The 24202-nt window shown below is 38.1% G+C and overlaps 1 protein-coding gene across 2 annotated transcripts in view; it reads left to right on the forward strand.

The window, feature by feature from the left end:
* The window catches only part of LOC124167969 (relaxin receptor 2-like), a 79678-nt gene that overhangs the window by 28538 nt on the left and 26938 nt on the right, over positions 1 to 24202 (forward strand). For both annotated transcript variants that reach the window (XM_046546045.1, XM_046546052.1), the window contains exons 2-3: positions 13283 to 13462; positions 22976 to 23200. In XM_046546045.1, coding sequence (XP_046402001.1) covers positions 13369 to 13462; positions 22976 to 23200 — 319 coding nt within the window. In that variant the 5' untranslated portion in view covers positions 13283 to 13368. The remainder of the gene's footprint in view (positions 1 to 13282; positions 13463 to 22975; positions 23201 to 24202) is intronic.

Consider the following 24202-nt stretch of genomic DNA (forward strand, 5'->3'; position numbering starts at 1 on the left):
ATATTTTTAGCGCCAAAATGATGTAAAATGTATATCGAGGCATGTCATTTTTCAAAAATTTTCCCGCCCCAGGCCATCCCATCCCCCCAAAGCATATTCCTAGTTGCGCCACTGACTGCAGTACAGCAATCATTGGATTGCAATCACGATTGCGATACTGTGATTGAACCTTTGGGGATACATATTGCTTTCTTGTTTTTGGTAATCCTCTATTCAGAATCACTAACTTATCTTTGACATGTAAGTACGATTCCTCTATTATATCCAATATAAATTTGAATGAATTATACATACTTTCCGCCTTTTATTAATTGTAATTTGCTTCGTTCAAACAACTTTTATGTCATAATGCTCACTAATTTAAAAAAAATGTGAATTTTATAAGGAGCCGAAAAGAGCCTGCACCAGAAAATAAAGAAGAACGATAGGATAATATTTCAGCATTGCATTTTAAACGAAAATTTACGAAAAAAGTTTTTCTATGGAGTAACCCGCACCTGTGCAGATTAGCTCCAAATTCGCTGCAGGAACGATTGGCGCCGCCTCATTCGAACTTACGACGCGATTTTTAACATGGATGGCCGAATCTTTCCGTTAGGGTATATGACCGTTGGTTGTGAACATAGAGCTTCTATAGATATATATATATATATATATATATAAATAGTTCAAGTTAATAACGATAAACACAGAGACACAAAAAAGAAACACTCACATTGAAAAAATAAACTCGTCGAAGCTATCGAAGCACTTCAGGCTTCTTCGTCAGCTGAAGAATGAATGGTGAGGAAAGGAGAGGGTTGGAAAAGGGAAAAGAGGGGTAAGGGGAGAGGTGTATGGGGAGGGGGAGTTAGGAATAGGGGTTAGGATGCAACGTTCAGACCCGGAGAGCTATTGGCTTGAAAGTGCCAAATGCACGCCAATTCGAGGGTGTGGAGGTTGAGGGCGGAGTCGGTGGGAGGGAGGGAGGCAATAATCATTATTGCCTCCCTCCCTCCCACCGACTCCGCCCTCAACCTCCACACCCTCGAATTGGCGTGCATTTGGCACTTTCAAGCCAATAGCTCTCCGGGTCTGAACGTTGCATCCTAACCCCTATTCCTAACTCCCCCTCCCCATACACCTCTCCCCTTACCCCTCTTTTCCCTTTTCCAACCCTCTCCTTTCCTCACCATTCATTCTTCAGCTGACGAAGAAGCCTGAAGTGCTTCGATAGCTTCGACGAGTTTATTTTTTCAATGTGAGTGTTTCTTTTTTGTGTCTCTGTGTTTATCGTTATTAACTTGAACTATTTATATTACGTGCCACGTGCATATCATATTTTCCAAAACATTGTGTATATATATATATAGATATATCTCTATGGTTGTGAAGGTTGTGAATTTATGGCTTCCAAACACAATCCAGAGCTTGTTCAATAAATTAAAGTACCGCAAATAATCCCAAAAGGTAATGGGGCCAGAGCAACATTTGCAGTAAAATTGAGAATTAGGAAGAAGGAACGGGAGGAATAAAATAAAAGAAATGGTGGCGTCGAGTGAAGGTGTAACGCACACACCGAAGCGGAAGGACACATCAACCTACCCAATGTGGTGTTTTTAAATAGGAATCTTATTTCGAACAACAGAAATGATTGAAATAATTGAAGGCGCCGTGACGACTTGAACGAAGAAAAAGAAATGAATCAAGATCAAAAACTTAGAAGGAATGAGAGAAATTCCAAGGCCCAACATTATATAGTCTCTACAATAGAGATCCGTGGTTCACCATGTAATATGCTGTGAAACAGTAGTTGTTGGACAAGTGGAAAAAAGAAGTATAGGAAAGTGAAGAAAAGAATTTCGAAGAATCTCAAGAGGATGAAGAAAATCAAGATGAAGAAAATTTAATGAAAGGTGTTAAATGAAGGGAAGGTGTAAATATTCTGAGGTTGTTGTGTATTTACATAATGCTAGTAAGTGAAGTTGTAAATATATGGCTTCCAAATACAATCCAGAGCTTGATCAGTAATTAAAATTACCGTAAATAACCCCAAAACTTGAAACTATGAGACCTTTACAAAACGCGTCCTGCAAAACACTTTCCAAAATGCGCTCCGAACAAGGGCCGTCAAGCAACTGAAAAGTTGACAGTGCGCGGGGTTGGGCAAAAACCCACGCGATCTCTCCTCTGATGTGTATACTACAAAGTTCCTTGGACTTCTAATCTCAACCAACCTTGATTGGGCACCTCACATACAGGTTGTACTCAAAAAAGTCTCCGTGGGTATATGGTATACTATGCTAAAATCCATTCTCATATATTTCTTATGGCATTTTGTTTTGGGGAAACTCACCTGTGGCTAAAAGAGCCTTTTCAGCCCAAAAACAAGCTATTAAAGCTATGTACCATGTCCCTATTCGCACTCCAGGTAAAATCTTCTTGGTTTAATCTCAAATCCTCACCCTCCCTTCTTTGTATATCCTTACACGTGCCTGCTTTGTTGAAGCAAACCCTTCCCACTTTCTTCCCAATTCTAACTACCATGATCACCTCGACCGTTCAAGAAATAACATCCGCTCAAACCAGTATTCCAGCTTTCTCTGTCTGAAAGGTCCCAACCACTCTGCCTCGATTCTTTACAATAAAGTTCCCGAAGACATAAAAAAATAGCAACTCACTCTCCGTATTAAAAAAGAAACTAAAACTTCTCCTAGCTGAAAAATGCTACTACAGTGTTAATGAATATTTGGAGCATGCATTGTAAGGTAATTCCTAGATGGCAACTAGAATTGCCTATTTTTTCCATGCTTCTGTTAGTATTTAACCCCCTGGACTCTGTTTTAATGTTGTACATATCATAGTTAAATGATTATCTTGGGAATTCCCAATAATCTTATCCTGGTAATTTCAATATTCATGTATGTATGTATACATTATGTAGGCCCAACCAATGAGAGCGAGTTGAGTGGAAACGAGGAACATTTTTAGCGCTTCAGTTGTCGCACGTCCACCGCGTAAACCTCTCATAGTGCTTCCCGTCCATCTTCTCGTGCTTTGCATTTTTTTAAATTTCACACTCATTTTTAAATATGAAACACCTAGAGGTGTCCCCACCGTTAAAATGATTTAAGTAAGTTTAAATTGGTCTTTCCATTCCTCTGATAAATTGTATTGTATACTCGTCACTTACAAATTTCACATGGCAGACAGAGGTGGTTAGTGCTAGATAAAAATTGGAGGTGCCGGGATGAGAAAATAGGTATTTCAATCATTGGCGGATCTGTTGGGGGGGGGGGGGGAGTTAAGAGGCCTGTAGCCCCCCATTGGGTCAAAACCCACCCTTAATAAAATCGAAATTTTTGGAGGCTGCCACTTTGCGCAAAACTATTTAGTTATCTTTCCGATATATTTACCTACTTTAACGAATTGAATTACAATTTACCTCTAACCTTAGGGCCTATTTTACACGCTTTAGGTATGTAACAATCCAGAGGCAGATCCAGAGAGGGGCTAAGGGAGTTTATAGCCCCCCTCTTGGGTATCCGATTTACCCTAATGGTAATTTTGTTGGGACCACCACTACTGCTAGAAAGTTACCTCCCACTTAGCCCACCTTGTCCCAATCCTGTATTCGCCACTGATATTTTAATTTATAGCTCTCCCTTTCGCAGATTGTGCCGCCAAGTGATTCAATATTTAATTTCATTCACTCATGGATGGTATTTAAACATGAGGGTGGTGGTCATCCATTCCTTCTAGCGGAACACTTCGCTCGGCATGGATCTTCATCGGGAATGTGCGAAGGTTTCACCGGGGATCCTTCGATTAGTTGCCCAATACTGTAGGTATTAGGGTACCTTGCTCCTCTTAATTGTTTATTTTGGTAGAGAATCCTATTTGAAGCTCTTGACCGATTTTAGTTTTTTTATTTTAAGTTACAGAAGAAGTGTAACTGAGAGGGAAGTTTACTCGCGACGTCAAAATTCAGATATTCATTCAAAAGGCTAATGCAACTCGTCATCGGTCCGTTAGCGATGGTGGCATTTATGCCTTGATTGGTAGAAAGAGCTTCTCCATGTTAGAGCTGAAGCCTGATCGCTGATCTTATTCCTATTCACCTATTCAGTTCTTGCTTCCCGATTACTGCACAAAAATCTTCCTAACTACTAGAGCATGATCTCCATTCCGGAAAACTGGCGAGTTTCCATTGATCCCTGGCGGTAAGTATTTCCTAGATAACTACAATTATCTACTAACTATTTCCGAGGAAAAAAATATCCTCCCTTTACTCACGCCACCTTACCGTCAAAAATAAGTTTACATATAATTTCGACAACCTTCAGGGGCCGATTCAGGATTTCTTTCTGGGAGGGGGCCGTATCTAGGCCAAACTAGGCCGTATCCAGGATTTTGTTCTGAGGAGGGGGGGGGGGGCAACAAGGATATCTCGTAATACAAAACGAACGCAATGATAGTGGGGCCGTATTAAAAATCTTTCATATTTTTAAGGGCCTGTGCCCCCGTGCCCCTAGGTCCGCCTTTGACAACCTTCATATCCTTTTCTGGAACAACTCGTTTCCTGCGACGTAAATGCGTTGATAAAACATCGAAGTCCATTGAATATGAGAGAATTAGCTCTGCGGCCTTGGCAAGTAAATGTAAAATGAGTTTCTCCAAAAGCCGTAACGATTTACACTTGTCCGTTTTTCACCGATCCGGGTTTGCTGCAATAGCTAGCGAAGATGGAAAATGACTGCGGGGAACAAACACAGCCTCTCAATCAGCAAAGCCTTGGCACTCAATCACACACACACGTAGACACCAAGACACAAAGGTTAAAACTGCCGGGAGAATAAGCTCAAGAAGAGCGGGTCAAGATGTATAATAGGAAAATGAGAAGCGTACGCTTGTCCGTTTTACACCGACCCGGGTTTGCTGCAATGGTTTGCGAAGATGGAAAAGGACGGAATGGGTCGGTGTAAAACAGACAAGTGTAACTCGTTACGGCTTTTGGAGCACCTCATTTTACAACTATCGAAGTCCATATTTTCTACTCGAGGCAAGCCTTTGCAAGCGTGGTGGTTCAATCCCCTCTCCCCCCACCCCAAAAATTGTTGGAATAGGATATCATCTTGACTGAAGCCCCTCGCCCGACATGCACTCCCCTCCCCTATATAATTTCGGGTACCCTTTGTTTCATGATACCATCCCGTTTTTTCTAAACCAAGACGAAATGTTTATTATTTTCGTATGTTTTGAGGCTTTGGTGGAAAAAGTCTACAAATTATAAGTAGAGCGAATTCTTATCTTCTCAAATTTTTTTCTTATATGGTGAATTTACATGATATCAAGACAAATAATGGGTTAAACATTAGGAAAAAATCGGCTTTATCGGGCCAGATTGTTGCTAAAAGTTCTTATAAATTCGTTTCACCTCACTAACACCTCAATGATTTTTTGATTGAAATTTAATTTAACTCAAAAAGTCTTTTAACATGATTTTCTTGTTCGGATTCAGGAAGGTGAAAAAGTAATTTTAACAAGCAAACTTCGGATAATTTTTGGATTTAGGGGATGCACGGTGGCGTAATGAGTAGAGCGCGTGGCACTTGATCGAAGTTTTCAGGGTTCAAATTCCGTGTGAAACCTGCGGACATCCTCGAAATTCAGGTGGTTGGGGGAATGGAACTGAGCCCATACCATGAAAGTGTGTTATTCATACGCATCGCATACAATTTGAACGAGTTCAACCTACGGGTTGAATTACTGAGAGAGTTGGAGATTTAATTTCAAATTAAAGTTTTAATTCATACCTAACCCAAGAAGGCTGTCAACATATAAGTTGGGACCTTGTCGTATGTATGGAGCGAAGTATTTAGGCAGAACGGGAAAATTATTTTTTGTAGGAAAACCTTGCATAAAACAAATGCAAGGGCAATAATCCATCACAAATGAATGATACAGTAAATTAAATTATTTTTAAGAAAAATAATTTCAGAGAAATATATGTGCATCATCATCGCGTAAAAAATGAAGCTGTATTGTTACTTTCAACTGCGGCTTATCTTTAGCGTTAGGCTTTCTTGTACTTTTTCTAAAATTTTATCAATGAATTGGTTGAAATAAATCATAGTACGCTGGTAGTAATCGAAGTTTGGACATTTACCTGAAGGGGCTGACCACCTTGGTTACCTGAGAACCCTCCTACTCGTGGTGATTTGGGTCGATGAAATATTTATTTACACCATCGCGATGGTGTAAATAAATATTAAATGACTACGAGGAAGTTTTAAGGAAATGTTTACCGACTAAGTATGTTGAAAAGGATGCAGTTAAAAAAAGCTGTGCTCTCAAAGGTTATAAAAGTTAAATAATCATTTCGTCATGGTTGGAGTTGGTCACTTCGGCATGATTGACGTATTCAATACGCTGGACAGGGTATTGATGTCAGTTCAGGCATTTGTTTTCGCTTGGATTAGCGCGAGGTGGGAGTAATGGAAGAGAGAAGCCGACGCGTAGGGACGAAATAGGTTCCGAAGATGGTCACGGAACGTTAGCACGTGTTGTAAAAACGGCGGACATAAAAATAATTAAGCGCGCTGCGTGCAACTCCTACGTGCTCTGTAGCGTTACGCAGGAATTAGCAATTCGTGAACAGAAACGCAATTGCCCGAAGTGGCGTTTTATGTTCCATGCATTTGTTGCTGTCCATCACGTCTTCGAAGCGCTGGAAGCTCGCCCAGAGGCTCACAATAGCATGAGTACTGTCACTTTTTTTGTTTACGGTGGAAATTTTAGGAATTTCTCTAAATTTCGGTCGCAAATAAATTTTTGAAGGATCGAAATGCGAGAATGTTCAATCAATACTTCGTCAATTTCGGATTATTTTCAAAGTTAGTTGGTATGGCAGCGCGTCATAATTATTGGCATGTATAATTCGCTGAAACTTACTACTGAAACCGAGTTCTGTTTTATTGCCGATAACTCGTAAGCCAGATGCATCTCTTCCATAGGGCGCTGGAGAGCCGGGAGCATTGGCAAACACTTTTACGACAATCCTCCCTTTTTTATGTGGTATTGCCTCATGAAAGTAGATAGCATGTAGATCGTAAAATGGAAACTAAGTAAATAGTCAGGAAATAGAGAAAAAATGTGCGTAAGTCGTGCATATCCTGACTTAAAAATGAAACTCTCGCTTGCGGACAGAGTTGCTGTCGATGCTCAAGCTTTGTTTTTCCCTCGAAAACAGGTTTTTCGTTTAATTTACTGAGGTTGCAGCCGTTGGTTATACTTAAATTTATAATGCGGAAATCAAGTGTATGTAACAATTCAATCAGCATCAAAATTTGTAAATTTCTTCGGTATGCGATTTCATTGTTTTGAATATTTCATATTTTTATGGGTCATGGGCCTATGGCTATTCGACTGTCATAGTTGATCCGTGTATTTTAACTAAGATAATTGCCACTGTATTATTAATGCTAAAGCGTGAAGAAAAATACTCTACATAGTAAATCTGAAATTTATTTCGTGGAACCAGACTGCATAGGGATGATTTTTCTAATAAAGGTTCATTTATTGCCAATATAGTTAGATAAGTTGTCATTCCACCGATCTTCTACTTCGTCCCCAGGCAAAAATCCTAATATTTATCTCATCGGAAATCTAAGATTCCTACAATTTAACTTTCAAATTGTTTCATGCGGGTGGGTGTAATGGCTCTTCAAAAAAATATAAATTTATAGGGCATTCGCTGTACCGCGTGTTCCTTCATTTAAAGTCGTAGCCAAAATCATTTTTTATCATTTCATCTCATATAAAGGACTAAGTGCGATGCAATTATTATTCATTATTCAATCTGAGGCCAAAATCATTTACGTGTTTTCTCATTACCCTCTGATAAGGCGTCTTACGATTTAGCGCTAAAATAGTCACGCTAACAGCGAATTTAAATGATTAATCATCTTTTAAAGGAAGAAACAACATTGGTTTTTATAAGCTCGCGAAAAGTTTATACGAAATTCAATCCGTCGGCTTTCCTTGACTTAAATAATTATTGCTAGTTTTGTGCATTCGACATCAAATCAATGCCATTTTTATGATAGATTGTAACTAAAATTTGTTTAATTCCTAGCCTCTTACTAGTAAACGATCTTGACGATGAATGTCTTCATTTAGATGAAATTCATTCGTTTCATGAAATTTTCATTAGTGAATCTATATCCTGAGGGGAAAAAGATGTTATTTTTCTGCTAAATTTATTTTTTAATGCTCTAGATAACGCATGCTGGAGAACTTTAGTGTGCGCAGCTTTATATTTCATTAATATCGATACAATTTGAAAGTTTGACGAAACCCTGCGTGTTATTTTTTCTCTAATCCCTTAACGAAATTATATCTGAGCCTTTATTGGCGTTGCTGCAGAATAAAACTTGGCATTTTTACTTTTTTATTTTTATTTCTGATGATGTAGTACAATCCTAACTCTTTTGCACGGGCTGCTGATATCGATTTTCGGAGGTAGCGGGAAGGCCGTAAATTTTCAGCTCCCCATCAAACGATTTCAGCGAACACGAAGGCAGACTGGGCAACCGTATTCAGGGGAAGTTGGGAGTCAAACTTTTTATACCCATTGGTTCAATCACAGGACACACTATTAAGTTGATTTTTTGGTTACTGATGTGTTTTGGAGAGCTTTCTTTGACCAAGTGTTTGGCTTTACGCAACCCTGTTTTTGTGTGGAGGAGTTTTTCATTTTATGCGGCCAATAGCTAAGTTGGATTAGAGTCAGGAATCACTACTGATAAGTTTATGGGTCCTTAATTCTTGTTTGCCAATTCTGCCATTATCCTCCCGCAGTTTGAACTTAATAACGGTTTCGTCAATCGAAATATGGTCAATAACACGTCTCACCCTGTGGAAATCCCACAGAAAGTTCTTATCTTCTATCCTCATTTATTCTAAGGGGGTTCAATTGTACATAAATCGGGTCGTTCACTTACACCCGTACTCAGAAGAATTCGATGTATGGAAGGAAAGAGATGTTACGACGAAAACAAAATGTTCCTCTCCGAGACATCCTTTCGTAAATTTAAAATAAAAAAGGCATGTTTGGTGCCCACCATGTTCCATGAGTTGGTGACATCATTAGAGGTTCGTTCATTACCTTTTTCTTGAAGAGCTAATCATTGAGGGAACGAATTGCTTATAAGAATGTAAACCACAATGGATCACGCTAGGCTGATGTAAGGATGAGAGGAGTAACTGAGTAGCGGTGACCCGATCGGCAGCACCAGCACTACGTAACGTGAAACTTATGTTCAGCCTTGGTTTTTACCTATACTGCCGGGCCGTAGTTAATTTAACTTGGTGTCCATTGGCGATAATGTCCTAAATTCGCCTGGTTTTTCGAAAATTTTTAAGAATTTACTCTTCAGGTGGTAGTGGCTATTGTCATCGTATTTGGAGCAACAATTTGAATCTGAGATCCTGATTTCAGTAGTTATTCTCCAGAATTCTTAGTAGTTGCGACAAAATTGGCCGGTAAGAACCCAAAGGCCAGTAGTCTCCTAAGTGAATACATCGCGGGGAGTCGCCGCAGGGAGAAAAAAAATCAGAGAGACTGGATTGGGAATTAGATCATTGAGGGAACCCCCAGAGCTCACGTGTCTGCATCGATCCAACCTTTATATCAACTGCCACGGTTGAATAAAATCCGAAACATTATTTTACCATTTCACAATCAGCGCTAGAGTTCTGCCAGCGGCATCACATCCCCTCTCTCGTCAGAGACCTTCGCTAGACAAATTATTGGCTGGCCTTCCGATGGAAGAAAAAACGGCGCTGTTCGGCATCTCCCTGCGTGCAGACACGACTTTGATTTCTGACGGGGAAGGAGGGCTGAACGAGGTTTGTGATGCGAGTGTACGGCGAGTTCTCCGGCGCGAAAAATGAGGCATCTTAGCTCTCCTCGCGGAATCGGTGGCGTGTGAAGTGTGCGCGCCGCCCCCAGACTTCTCCGACTGCGGAGGTGGAGGGGATGGAAGGGAGGGAGGCGGAGAGTGTCTTCGGCGGATTCATCAGGAAGAGGAGACTAGAAAGAGGAGCCCCCTCCGTCCCGTAAATGCTTGATTCATGTTGTAACTTTGGCCACATCTGTGGAAGTTTTCAAAGGTGTCCTCGCCGTGGCGATGAGTGTAGCGCGGCATCAATTCTCGGTATTTGCAATAGGGTATTGTTGATTCAGTGCCTTGGAATATAGGCCTTGAAGAATTTTGAATGCAAATTCTTGCCAAAGGTTCGTTACAATTACACACATTCATCAGGGCCTTTTTGCGATGTATTGAATTGTTTATTTAAAAATATTGGAATTTAAATTATTGGAATGAACTGGATTTTTTAATGAAACAAATCGAATACATTTCAAAAATGCCATGATGAAGGTGTATAAATAGGCCGAAACGTTGGCAAAAACTTGCATTTAAAATTCTTCAAAACTCTGAATCAACATTAAGCACAGAAATCATGACAAAGAGTAATAGAGACAAGGCATAATAGAGTATTTGCACTCACGAAGAGTTGCAATGAAAATTTTTGAATTTGATATATCGCGGCAACGGGAATATGAATTTTGGATAACGGGCTTCTCCGCGTAGTTCGGTTCATTATGCCGTCAGGGTCGCGATTGATAACTGTTGTTAATCCATTAAAATGGTTGGTGGGTAGCGACTGGAAACACAAATAGAGCCCGACTGAAGAATCCTCTAGTGTCATGAGTAGCCTCCGAGATTTACAGTTTGGAGCATTCGAATTTCGACTTTCATTTTTTCAAAATTGGTAGACCTGTTATCTTGGATGTCCTTATGGCGACGCTGTAAAAGTTTTCTTTGGGCTCGGCTTAATTAGAGTTGCTAATATTTGGTTAGTACCGTAAACTTCTATGTAACAACTATCATACCTATAAAGTAATCGGTACCGATGGGTCATGAAGCATTGTAAGTGATTTTATCTAAAGGTCAGCACGTATTTCAAAGAACTGCGTCATTCGGAAATTTTTGTTTGTCATTTGTCTGTGTCCTCTAGAATACAACAATTCATTGACGTTTTAATTGAAATAGAAGTTGTCCACAGTAAAAGCCGTGCGAATGAATATAATTGTTTTTGTTTCTCGAACTCTGCCATAAGAATACCGAGAGAAGCGACGAAAATTTTTATCGTTTTCTGGTAATATATGCCTAAAATTCTATCTTAAATAATTTCAAATCTTTCCGTGATTCATAATAATTTTTTATCAAATTGAATTGGTGCGTAAAATAAGATGTGTTTCAAGACGTAAAAGTAAATTTCATTTAACTCTCCCATGGGAATATCGTTGGAAGCACAGTACCCGTGTCTCGCTGTCTAAATAAAAGTGGGGAAGGTAGTGATCCGCGCTAGTGGCCGCGGCGATTCGTTCCCTGTGCAAAGGGGGGAGGTGCGCGAAGATCGACCGGAGGAGGACGGGGTCGGTGGGAGACTGCTGGGAGGGCAAGCCCGCCCTTGCTAACCGCAGGAGAAACTCACATACGCTGCGTGGTTCTCGCGTCGGAGGGACCGCCTGTTGCTCCTGACGAAGAGTCGCGGAGACCGGAACGGCGGCGGTGGGTTCCCCGCGTGGGTTTGTCTTTCCGTCCCTCGCCTTGTGCTCTTCGCCCTTCCGAGGATACTCTCTCATCTCCTTTCTACCTGGCTTGAGACTCCCATTAACACCAGAAGCCAGAATATCGGTCATTTTGACTCATACCAGTATTCAATCTTGAAGCTATTCTTTATCTAAATGTTCACTCGATTATTTAGAATTTTTTTCGACTCCATGCATTTTTATACTTATTATACTAACATTAAGAAAAACGTAATTGTCTAAGGGAATTTTAAAAATCGATTTTACTCTTACGAGGAGGCTATGGGTCATGTTCATTTAATTTTTTTTTAAATCTTCAAATAGCTAATTTTTCTCCACGCACCTCGAGTTTTTCCAGTATCGGGCGTCAAGAAAACTTTACATTTTTGCTCGCAGCAAACTAAGTCAATTTTTTACATGTTTTCTACTAAAAATAAAAATTAATTAATGTTACTCAAATTTCCCTCCGCTTTAGGCAGTGCGAAGTTTCCGTGTTGCCGGTGTTAAGTTTTACTTTAGTTCCGTGGCGCGAAGAATTGCGATACTCCCTTTTCTTCATCCTCTTTAGCCGTGTGAATTCACTTAAAATAGTTTTCAGGGAAAATTAGCTACTAGTTCTGCCGGTCTTCGGGTCAAAATAAGTTGTGCCTATACGATCGCAGGTCTCTTTTTTACCGGAGCTCTTCACTGTCGTACTAAACATAATTTTCTATGCCATACTCTCTAATCGAACGATTTTTAACTAGCCTATGAGTTGATCATGCGTCTATGCAGTATTTTTTCTGACTTTGTTCATATTGCACCTTTGTTGAAGAAATTCCTTGCATGCTTAGAAGCATCGGTACTAGTAGTTAAATAAAATTGTTTCCAGTATTTTTAATGATGTAGGATATTTTGATAATGTAGGATATATTTAGGCGCTAAAGGGATGCCAGTGGAAATTTTGATACCTTTAGATCTCATTAATCGATGCTATAAGTGACTTGTGTGAAAAAATGTTTTTCCCAATATTTCGATATGTGATATGTTGGTCATGTAGGGGACTGAGTTTATTTTTGAACTTACCATTTTTTATGTCTGCTCTGTTTTTGAAACTATTTTCTTTCTCATTTTTCACGGTTTTTTATTCTCTCCTATTCTTTTCTTGTGTCATTTTCTTTTCATCCCTTTTTTTTCTTTATCTAAATTCCTCAATTGTTTTTTATCGGTGTTATTTTCCCTTTCATCCAAGTTCTCAATTTAATTTTTTTTCATTCATAAGATAGCTTAACCTAGATGACGGTTTTATTACATTACTGGAATCAGTGTCAATTTTAAGTTTTGCTACCCTATTATTAAGCCTTCTTTAAGATATACCAATTACATTACCACCAAGATACATTACCACTTCTTTGATTTCTGGCGATATTGACGTACCTTTTCCGTTTCCGTAACGTTCCTCCAATTTTATTCTAAATCCAAAATTATGCCCTCACAGAGGTTGACACTAATTCTTCCAACTATTTATATGATTGAATTAATCACCCTGCTGTGTACCGCAGATTCTCAGCAACACTGCAAAGCGCTTTTACACTCAATGCGCGCTGCCTCATCTGCATCTCTCTCTCTCTATCTCTCTCTCTCTCTCTCTTGCCTCGACAGGAGGTGACGGCTGGCGAGTGGGAGTGCTTAATTAATCGGGGATCGCCGCTGCTTTCATTGCGCCTTTTGCGGGGGAATCCTTGGCGATGTCTTGGGGTATCTGCTGTGGAGTCGCCCTCGTGCTCATCGCTATCCTCGTCGCACTACTCACGCTTCTCCTGAACATCTTCTACGGCGCGAGTGAGTGTCAGACGATTCATTTATTTGTTTGTCACTGTACTATTTTAAGGATATTTGAAATGACTACCCTTACCACTCGTAATTGGCCATCCGTTGGTGAGACTCGTATTTAAAAAAAAAATATTTCGTGTGTTTAACTCCATTTGTGATTTAAATGCATGTGTTTACTTTTACGTTATATATTTGTGATAAATATCCGCAATGGTACTGTACGTTATGCCCTATTTTCCTGCTAATAGTTGCTGGACTTAAGTTTCCTCTTGCATTTAATTGGTGCTTCTTTTATCGCGATCGTAGCAGCCAAGAATTCTATCCACCTAGCGTGCATAGACGTAACGAAAGTAGGAAGAAATAAAACAACTGTAGAAAGTATGGTAACATATGGGGAATAAAATTACGAAAAGACATGGGAAAATACGGAAAGAAAAAAACAAAAATATTTTATGGACGATTGAGAAAAATTACATGAGACGGAGTTGCAGAAAGACTTGTTAAAGATATAAGTTATACAATTTTGAAGATGATGGAATTGGAAAAAGTTGTACCCGACGAGAAAAAAAGGACGCAACTTGTCTGCTTTAGCCATGTTAATAGGATGGATGATACCAGATGGCCCAATCGAATATTGGAATGCTGACCTGCAGGAAAACTGAAAAGAGGAGAACAGCAGTGAATTAGAGACAGGTAATAAGGAGCAATGGAAACAAGAGGAATGAGAGAAGAGGAGTGCCATGATCGGGAAAAATGATAGCTGAGTACATTAAAACGAAGACAGTCGTAAACAGCCTGCTTTATGAATGGTCCCCACATTTCATATGTCCTCCGTTTTTACTTACTGAGAACTCGGAGAAACCGGCGACCTAATGGACGTGTATTATTTTATCTCCGCCATCAGCGCTGAGATGATGGTCGTTGTCATGGATCAGACCACTTCCAGAAGTCAGCATATCTCTTATTTTGTTTTGAATGGGAATAGACTTAATGTTTCACACTCTAGCCACAGTGTGTTAAAAATTCTTTTTTATCAGCAATAAGGGGAAGACATGTCAATGTGAAGCCATTCGACGAGTTTTCTGGCTGTCGCTCCGCAGTGCACACTGGGCGGGAGAATCAATTGTGGCAGAGTAGTTAATGAGATTGCTACTAACCTTAAACTAACAACTTACAGTAAGGAATGACTCGAGCGTGTGGTGTGGAGGACGCGCAGTTGCCCTATCCGCGCAGTGCTCGCCTGTCGCTTGTACGGTGTTTTTACTGAGTTTTTGGAGGTAGAAAAAATACCTCCCTCGTATTTAATGAGAAACCGTGTTTCTAAGACTCAAATATTTTAATGCTAACACCTGTGGCGTAGCCAGGAATTTCGTTCGGGGGGGTCCAAAATGAGGGGGGGAAATTTTTGAAAAATAGGGTACTAAGTTTTAAACTAATTTGAACACTTTTCACACTCGAAAAAAACTTTATTTGTTAAAAAATACTTCGTAAATTCATGATTTTTATATATTTCGTTCTCTTTTGTGAAGAAAAATAACTGTGATTTTACATTTCTAGGGGATTCGGAGACCGCCCCCCCCCCCTCGGCTACGCCACTGGATACCACCGACAAATTTATCTCTTTTTAAACCCATTTTTGGCTCAATTTGTCGTCAATGGCTCATATAGCTCTTATGAAAGTTTTTTATTGTGAAAGCTTAACATTAACCCCATTTTACAGCTGCCGCAAATTGAAAGTTACCTTTCAAATGTCTTCCTTATTTTTCATGTGTTAGCCCTTGTAACCACCATTAATTTAAAAAAAATTGAATCAGCTTTAGGATGCAATAAAAGATCGTTATATGATAAATTACTAATGCGAAAAGTATTTGTGATAATCTATATTTATCGCATATTCAATCAAAATGTGAATTTATTTTTAGTCACTGTGCCCTTCAATTTGTGTTTTCAGCATGGACCAAAAAGTCTAACAGTTTACTCAGGCCTTTTGAGAATCTTATGAGAGTTAGTGAAATTACTTACGGAAATCAAAGGCCTGATATCTAAACATACTCAAGTCTTCCGTCTGATGCACTGGGCTGATAAATGCAGGATTATCTCATTTTGTAGTGAGGCATTAGTAAGCAAACGCCTAATAGATGAAAAAAGGATTTACATATTGTGCTTATAGGTAATTTTTAAAAAAACTTAACAATTAAACACAAGTGTTACTAATTTGAAAAACACCTCTTTTTGTCTAAAATCCGTGGTTATTTTTGGTCGGGCAAAATCTTTCTAACTCTGAAGAACTTCTTATTAACCCTTTCCTCGAAACGGATATCCGGTGTTTTTAGGGTACTTATACCAGATCTACATATTTGGTAGTTAATAAATATAGCTTTTATTAATAGCGAATAAATTTTAATGTAAATAAAAATAATTAATTTAAAAAGTTGTTTAAACTCCTAAATAAAATGGATTAGTTCATGACCTAGTGACGATTTTCATTGACTTTGACGTCCATTGGTACTACCTGTGGCCATTCGCTGCATTTTGTGGACATTCATTGGGTTTTTTACGCAGATTTCCTTTCACCGCTGTACCTTTGATCATTATCCATTTACACCAAGAAAAGATGTGTTAATTTCACATTTGAGCCTTCAATATTAAGAAAAGTCTATATGGGGGCAGTTTGACGACATTTCATTCGTCTAAAATCAAAATTTGGAAGTTTACTTTTAAAGAGGACATTCACTGCTGCGATTACCCCCCAAGATCATATATCATGCTAAACAGTTGTAAGCCAACGTTTCAGTTTATTGAAAACCCTCATAAGGGCTTAGTTTTGCTCATGTTTAATGATTTCTCGGCCATCCCACACATATTGTTGGACTTAATGCATATTTTCCAATCTTAATAAAATAGTATTACGCAGTTTTGAGTAGGTTATTATGTAGGTATTATTGTTTTATTGTAGGTGTTGTTATTATGTAGGTTATTACCCGTGCAAAAATTACATTCTCTCATACTTTACATATAAATGCATTCTCTAATTCTTAAAATAATCTCATAATAAACTGTCACACTTATGCATAAAAATTTTATACCATTCACCCAATTACAATCGCTATGTACATTTCGTAATATTCACAATTTTTATTGTCAATTACTGTTGATAATATTTCTGGAATACTTTCAACATGATATTTTTATTTATTCGTGATAAAAGTTATTTTTTAGGTTTCTTGCAGACGATGGTTCTTTTACAGAACGTTTAATATTCTTCATGCTTCTTAGATTTTATCTATGATATTTTTGCCTGCTTATGTTATGTTTCTTTGGTTTGGTTATGGATCTTACAGGGTTTTAAACCTTTTATGAAATTTAGAGTAAAAAATGCGTGGAGTCAATATACCTCGAGCGAGAAATCGACATGAAAAAACTGAAACATTTATGTCAAACTAATGGGTAAATAGTGAAATTGTGGGTAGAGATTGTATTTTTCATCTGAAGCCGATGATTCACCGTTTTGAATGATACCTCATATTTATCACTTTAGGTGCAGTATTAATGGAGCTTATACGGAATGTCAGAAAAAGACCTTTCCATTACAATATGTATATAATATCACACTGTTTTGAGTGGGTTATTTTGATTTTTATAAAAAAGTATACATTATTAGGTTAGATCTTTCACTTTTTTTCAGTGTTATCGCTATGCTATTCATCATCATTTATTCCATTAAATATTTTTTCTCTCTTTTTCTGTAAGTAAGCATTCATTTTTTGCATTAGTACAATTTTTTAACCCACATTAAAATTTTTATATTCTCTTCTGCACTTTAGTGAAACAGCATAAGCAAATTCTATCAGTGACTTGTGCATTAAATGATTATGGTGACTTGAAAAATTATATTTTACTCCAAATTGAAGAATTATTTTGAAAGAAACCAACATATTTCAAGTGATGCAAAATAGTTTTTTTCTTGTCTAATCTTTCCTTTTGAAAGTTTTTCTATTGTGAAAGCTTAAGATTAACCTCATTTTACAGCTGCCGCAAATTGAAAGTTACCTTTCAAATGTCTTCCTTATTTTTCATGTGTTAGCCCTTGTAACCACCATTAATAAAAAAAATTGAATCAGCATTAGGATACAATAAAAATGGTTATACGATAAATTACTAATGCGAAAAGTATTTGTGATAATCTCGTCGTATAATCTGTAATGTAGGGTTTTTTAAACGACGTTCTCGGGGCGATATTGAGACTATGAGGTCCCTTCTTCAATACAATCCCTTGTCATTGAATTAATATAAAATATTAACAAATATTTGGATGTTAAATTCAACTGATACGTGAATATTTTAAATTCAGTCTCAGAAAAAATGTTAAATTCCATTTAAAACAAGGGCATCCAGAGAATTACGAACAGACGAAAAAGACCGTCGACTGATCCAGCAAAAAATAGTTATATAATATGTGAAACTATGTGTACATTTGTAGGAAAAACCTATTGATTTTGATTGAAGTTTTCTTTTCGGAAAAGATTCACTGTAGGCAAGCACTCACACGAGAAGGAGGTAGAGAAAAACCTGCGAAAAGCTACCAAGAAAGAGATAATGTATTCGTGGACGCATACTGAAAAGAACAAATTCACACCCATTACTTGGTAAAAGAAAGAGCATAAGAAGGTACAGGTGTAAAGGCATCCTCGGCCGGATTTTTTGTACGTTTTTTGTCGCAAAAATTGATATATGTTACATGCCATCAAGGGATTTGATTTTTCCGGTGTAACGGATAGGGCCTTCTCCATTTATTCTTGAGAGCCGGTGGCTATTTAATGTATTCCAAAAGAATTTTTGTTTGCAAGTGCGGATTAATTTATTTGTGGTGTTCGGTTTGAAAGCAAATCACAGAAAATTTCGAATTAAGATTATGTCAACCTGCAAGGCTACAAAATATCATGCAAGACAGCTAATTGCACTTCCTGAAAGAGTATTTCTCTCATTAGAAGCTTTATTCTATGGATAACTGATAAAAATAATGGCTGTGAATAACAGTAATGACTAATTGTGACTCAGCGCAGAAAATATTTTGTGAAGTATGAGAATATTGTGGCTGAGGTGAGGTAAGAGGTTTTCAGAAATAATTTACAACCCTTTCAACTTTGCGAATGTCCTTGTGGCGTTAATGTTTCATCAAAGGTTGTTTTTGTGACTGATGGCCACAATGCTTCCCGTAGAAACCAGAAAAAAAACGTTTTCGCCCCTGTAAAGCGGGCAAATTTACGATAAAATTATTCTAAAATTTAAAAGCGCGATTCGGCGAGGTTAAATATTGTGTGATTAAGCTGAATTTTCTGTGGTTTTTTATCTTATGAAATTACTCCAAAAATATTCATCCGCAAATGCAACTTAATACAAAAATATATTTTTGACCACCCTACCTAAGCTCGATATTCCAAGCAGAGTCGAATTGTTAACCATGATTCGAAATTCCATTTATGCATACTATGGTACGGTTTTTAGACGATTGTGTCCTCCTTACTTCTGAGCATCGTCACCTCAGCTTAGGCTATGACGGTAAAAATAAGAAGCTCAAAACGTGCCGATACGGAGCAAAAAAGATGTTTCTTTTCCCTCTCTAAAAGGTCTTTCCTCTGCATTGGACCTAATATATTTAACTTTTCAATATTGACTTTAAGGGATAATAATATTAATATTAAAATAATTTTTTTCAATGGACATCAGAATGGCTAGAAACTCAGTCTGGTGTTGATCATTTATATAATATTATCGTGTGAAGTTCTTTTTTGTGTTTGTATTCCGCTTTTGTTCATTATGAAAATGTTTTAAACATTTTATTTTAGTAATAATTATTACATTATGCTTATAAATATAAAAATAAGCTGCTACGCATTCTGTGATTGAAGCCTTATCACCGATTTTTCTTGGAGGCCACCTAAAGTTTCCCATATTTTGTACGAAAACTAAATTTTTTGTGAATTTTTTTTATATTTTGGGAATTCATAAAACTCATTATTTGAAAAAAAACTGAAGAATCTCGTTAAACGCTAGCCGACCGTTGATCCATCCGCAATGCGAATTATATACCAATTCTTTTCAAGGACTCAGTAGCATAAGTTCTTTGAACTTCGAATAAAGGTGGTTAGAACTATACGTTTATTTTAACTAAACTATTTAAACTAAAAATTTTAAGCTAAGAATATTATAATGCATCTCAGCCGTCTTAAGGACTCTTTTAGCCTCTTCTCTCTTTACCATCCTGCATCCTTTTTCAATCGGGAGAAAATTTTCCTGAGCAAAGTCCATTTTATTGACACCTCTCCGGTGCCTTGCGAAATTGAATAGAGACGAATACCACGCCGTAAAAATATTCATAACCATTTCCGAAAAATTTCCTGTTTTTCTGCCTTTTTCCGTTTTATAGCCTTGAACCTCAACTTGTACACTGCCATCTAAAGGGTTTATTCTCATTTTGTTTCTTTTACGAGCCATCTAAGTTATTCTGAAATGCCTCGCTGAAATGGCTCCTCGGATAACGCCATCTAGATGCGCAAAGAGAAGGAGCTGGGTGAATACGTGAAGAATTTTAATAACCAATACGACACTATCTCGTTCACGATGGAAATCAAAAAAATAAAATTTCATGGGTACCATTCTTGGACGCTCTGGTGAAAATAAAGAACAATGGTACTCCGGGCCACGAGGTATACAGTCAAATTACTCCCACTGAACGGTACTCGCAGGCATCATCGCACCACCATCCACCCCAGAAATACCCTGTAATTAGGACGACGTTTAACCGTGACCAAGCAAAGGGTGACAAATTTTCATTGAAATAAGGAAAAACGGCATCTGAGGAAAAAAATTGAGAGTCAATTTGGCATCAATCAGATGGATGGAAGGGAAACAGGAAAGGCTCTTTAAAGGACGGGCACCGGAGGAGAGACCAACGCTTTCCGCGGTCGCCTTGATCCCCTGTGTCGCGGGAATCGCAGGGAGGATTTCGTTCGTTCTCAGAGAACGCAATGTAGATACTAGATTAAATTGCATCTCCGAGAGTGAAATGGAATGTCCAAGGAATGTCGAATACGAGTGAAATATCGAGTGCCTATGCTGTTGAAGAGAGGAGTGCGTTAAACGTAAAAGGTTTGAGCATTGCTAAGAGTTAATAATGTTTTTTCGCATCTGTGTCTGTCAGGCACATTACGCCTTTACTCAGCAATTCCAATATTGAGCCTAACGAAATGTTTATGGAGAATCAAAGGGCAACAAGGAGTAGACCATTAAAACTCCCTCCTACAGCAGAGAACGCATGGACGGGCCCCTCATCGAATTCAAAGCCAAGCCAATAACTGAAGAACCAAGGTATTCACCGGGAGTTATACGTGAAGCCATAGGGCAGAGTGCCTCAAAAATGAAGACGATTTCATTGGGCCATTCCGTTGCCAATTCGTGAAAATTTGTTTTGAAGGAAACGGCAAACACCAATCGCGAATCGTGAGTGACCTGAAGCGACAGATGTGGTATACAAGGTTACGTCAGTATTTCGGTGATCTGAAGAAGCCGCCTGCAATTCCGAAAGAGAAAAGAAAAAGATGATGGACCGACGTGGAGTTAAGCGCGGAGGACCTATATCTTCAGGCAAAATGTCTTCTCTCTTCTCAGTTGAGTGTTATTACAACCGTATTTAATTATAGAAATTTTGAGTGCAGATATAATAAAAGAAAAGATTTCTAATGGTGCTAGACAAGAATGTAGTCCATCCTCAGTAGGTACTCTTTAATTTGTACATGGATATGGGATTCATAATTTGCCGATACAAAAAAGAATGTATTTTAATTTAATATTGACCTTCTCAGAATTCTGAGAATTATCAATGGAGATAAAGTACTTTTATTACGTAGCGAGTAACAATGAACAAAGGACTCGGTTGAAAACAGCCGTTTGAGAGCATTTAAAGTAGTTTTTACGGCTCGCAAAGAATATTTTCCCCAAAAATCAATGTTTTAATGGAAAAATAGAATTATTTTCTTTTATGTATCCACTTTTTTACGGTAAGAGAGGATTTTTTTACTTATAAATCTTTCCTCTATTTCAATATTATGAAAGTAAAGTTACAGCGTGTTTCAACAGTTTTCTCTCGCTAATTTTCATTGGTAATTTTCTTCACATCGATTCCTACACATTTTCATACGTGAGCTTCATTAATGATCGAATTGCCAACAGATGAGTTGGGGGTGGGATGGAGAATAGGTCGTTGGGACTAATTGAGGTTATGACCGACAGAAATCAGGTTTGAGGGAAGGGAATAGTGGCTATGACAATTGGGTTTACTGATGCGATATCGATTCAGGAGTGGTCCGAAAATTGCAGTTAAGGGATTTGAATACCGGCAGGTGGTATTTTCTGGACCCCTGGAGTCGGTAATTAGAGGAGGGGTGGTGATGAGAGGGATCTCGTGCGGCTAACTCTCAGATCACTCGACTACTTGTTTGTTACGTGCTGCCATGGTAACCCGAAACACCCGCCGTCTCCCATTTTACACACACGTGTACCATGCATTCGATCGCCGAGTAGTGAAATCTCACGGGATCTCCGGAGACGAAAATAGGATTGGATTATCGCAGAGAACAAACCCCCACCCTATCCTGCATCCGAAGTCGTGATTGCGTTCTATTACATCTCGATGTACGACATATTTCATATCATCTATAAAAAATCTAGTGCTTTCTGGATTTCACAAATCTCCTTCTAACTTTCACCAATAAATTTCCCAATACTTTTCTATCGGTTTTCCTTTTATACTTCTTTTTTTGCTCAACCACACTATTTATTTTAGCTTTATCATATGATAGCAAAAGGTTGCTACCGTAATTTCGAGATTGACGGTATCAATCGGTAATAGTAATCGTGCAACTATATTTAGACTACTCGTTGATTTTAAAAGCGAGGATGAAAGATAATAATGGCATGCGTGATAGCCGCTTATATTCACAATAGCTTCAGATTTCCTCGGTGATTATTCTGCATCCAAAGTAGCAGTACATTTCCCCTTTTCGTCAGATTCGTCCGTTAGTGTACCGTCAAAAAAAGGCATTTTTCGTATACTCCTAGTCATGGATTTCAGTCCATTACAGAGTCTAGAAACAAACACCATGAAACCGCTTGGAATTCGTTTGGCTAAGTATTTTTGGTCCATCTCTACTTTCTCTTCTTCGTAAATAACGCCTAAAGCTTTCAAAAACATTACTTTCGATTACTAAAGACCTTCCTTTTTAATAACTGTGAAACTGTAAAATTATGGGAAGGAATTTGTACAGAACGTTCAAAGTAATTCTTGGAGCTCTACAGACACTTAAAGGAATTCTGTAAAAATTCCTTTAAAAAGAGTATTTAAATATTTTAAGGAACTTCTATGCTAAATTTTGGGGAATTTGTGTGGAAAAAATTTTATGTAATTTCTACAGAGTTGTCTGGCGGGGTAACTTTCTTTGATTCGCGAAACTGTTTTTCTTGAAGGTTTTACTTGTGAAGAGGCGAGCTTTCCGTGTGACCTGTACTCCACTCCGGTCGAATTGGTCATCAACTCTACCAACTCCGTCGAGGGCTTCCGGTTGCAGAATGAGACTAGCGAGTTTCCTGCAGCGAGGCGAACCGTTTCCAACATCTGCCTGGCTCAGCGGTTTTTCTGCGACGGCACCCCTCACTGCCCGAACGGCGAGGACGAGAGCTTGCTGGCTTGCGGTGAGTTGCGATTTATGGCCGCGTAAAGTGAGGGAAGGAAGGAAGACGACTAGGAGAAAAGAAATCGACTCGAATCCACACAAAGACCGGAAATGTCAGTGCGGAATTCAATTTTTTTATACGGGGGAAATACCTAAAATCCAACAGATAGAACATGTATGCATGCTTTCAAATTTTGCGATTTTTGCAGAAATCGACCCCACCTTACAATTCCTCGTATCAGTATGTAATAATCGGAATTTTTTATTTATTCTTGGAGATTTTCGCAGCTTCTTTCGTCAATTATTTGCGTTCCTTTCGGCAAATGCTGCTTCTGAGTCATTTTCGCTGGAAGTTTCGCTTCCTAATAAATTCCTTCTTTTTGAAAAGAAATATGAGCCATCTTTTTAATACTTCCTTTTTGTTACTTATTATTAATCAACGTTTAACTTTCTCCAGATATGTGAAAAAGTTTCTATTTAAAGATCGCACCAAAAATAAAAGAGTGATTTCATTGCCGAGGTCGCATCTTATTCGCGTGAGGTAAGCTGCTCAATTTTAACACTTTCCCTCAAGTTAGCGTTCATAATATTAATTCGTTATAGAATAGCAATTTACAAGCAGTTATAACGCATGGAAAAATAGCACAATAATTAAATGCGTGTGGCAACACAAATACAATGAACAACGTTCCCGAAATAATAAATAAAAATATAATTCAAGTTCGAAAGGTTGAAATTCATTGTAGTAAATAGTTTTCAACATTCAATTAGACTTAACAGAGGTCTAAAATGTTCGAAACGAACAATTTTCAAAGTTTTTGATTGCCACCTGAGCAAAGCATCGTGCGTTAAGGACTCAGACGCAGCTTTCCATAAAGTAAAACAAATAATTTATTGGAGATACATTAATATTAATAGTTCATTGAAGTAATTTATCATATTAATATATTTCAATGTAAAATATTATTAAATTTATAATTAATCAAAAAATAATTAATTAAAATGCTTTCATACTTAATCC

Source organism: Ischnura elegans, chromosome 1, assembly GCF_921293095.1.
Source record: "Ischnura elegans chromosome 1, ioIscEleg1.1, whole genome shotgun sequence".
Classification (NCBI taxonomy): domain Eukaryota; kingdom Metazoa; phylum Arthropoda; class Insecta; order Odonata; family Coenagrionidae; genus Ischnura; species Ischnura elegans.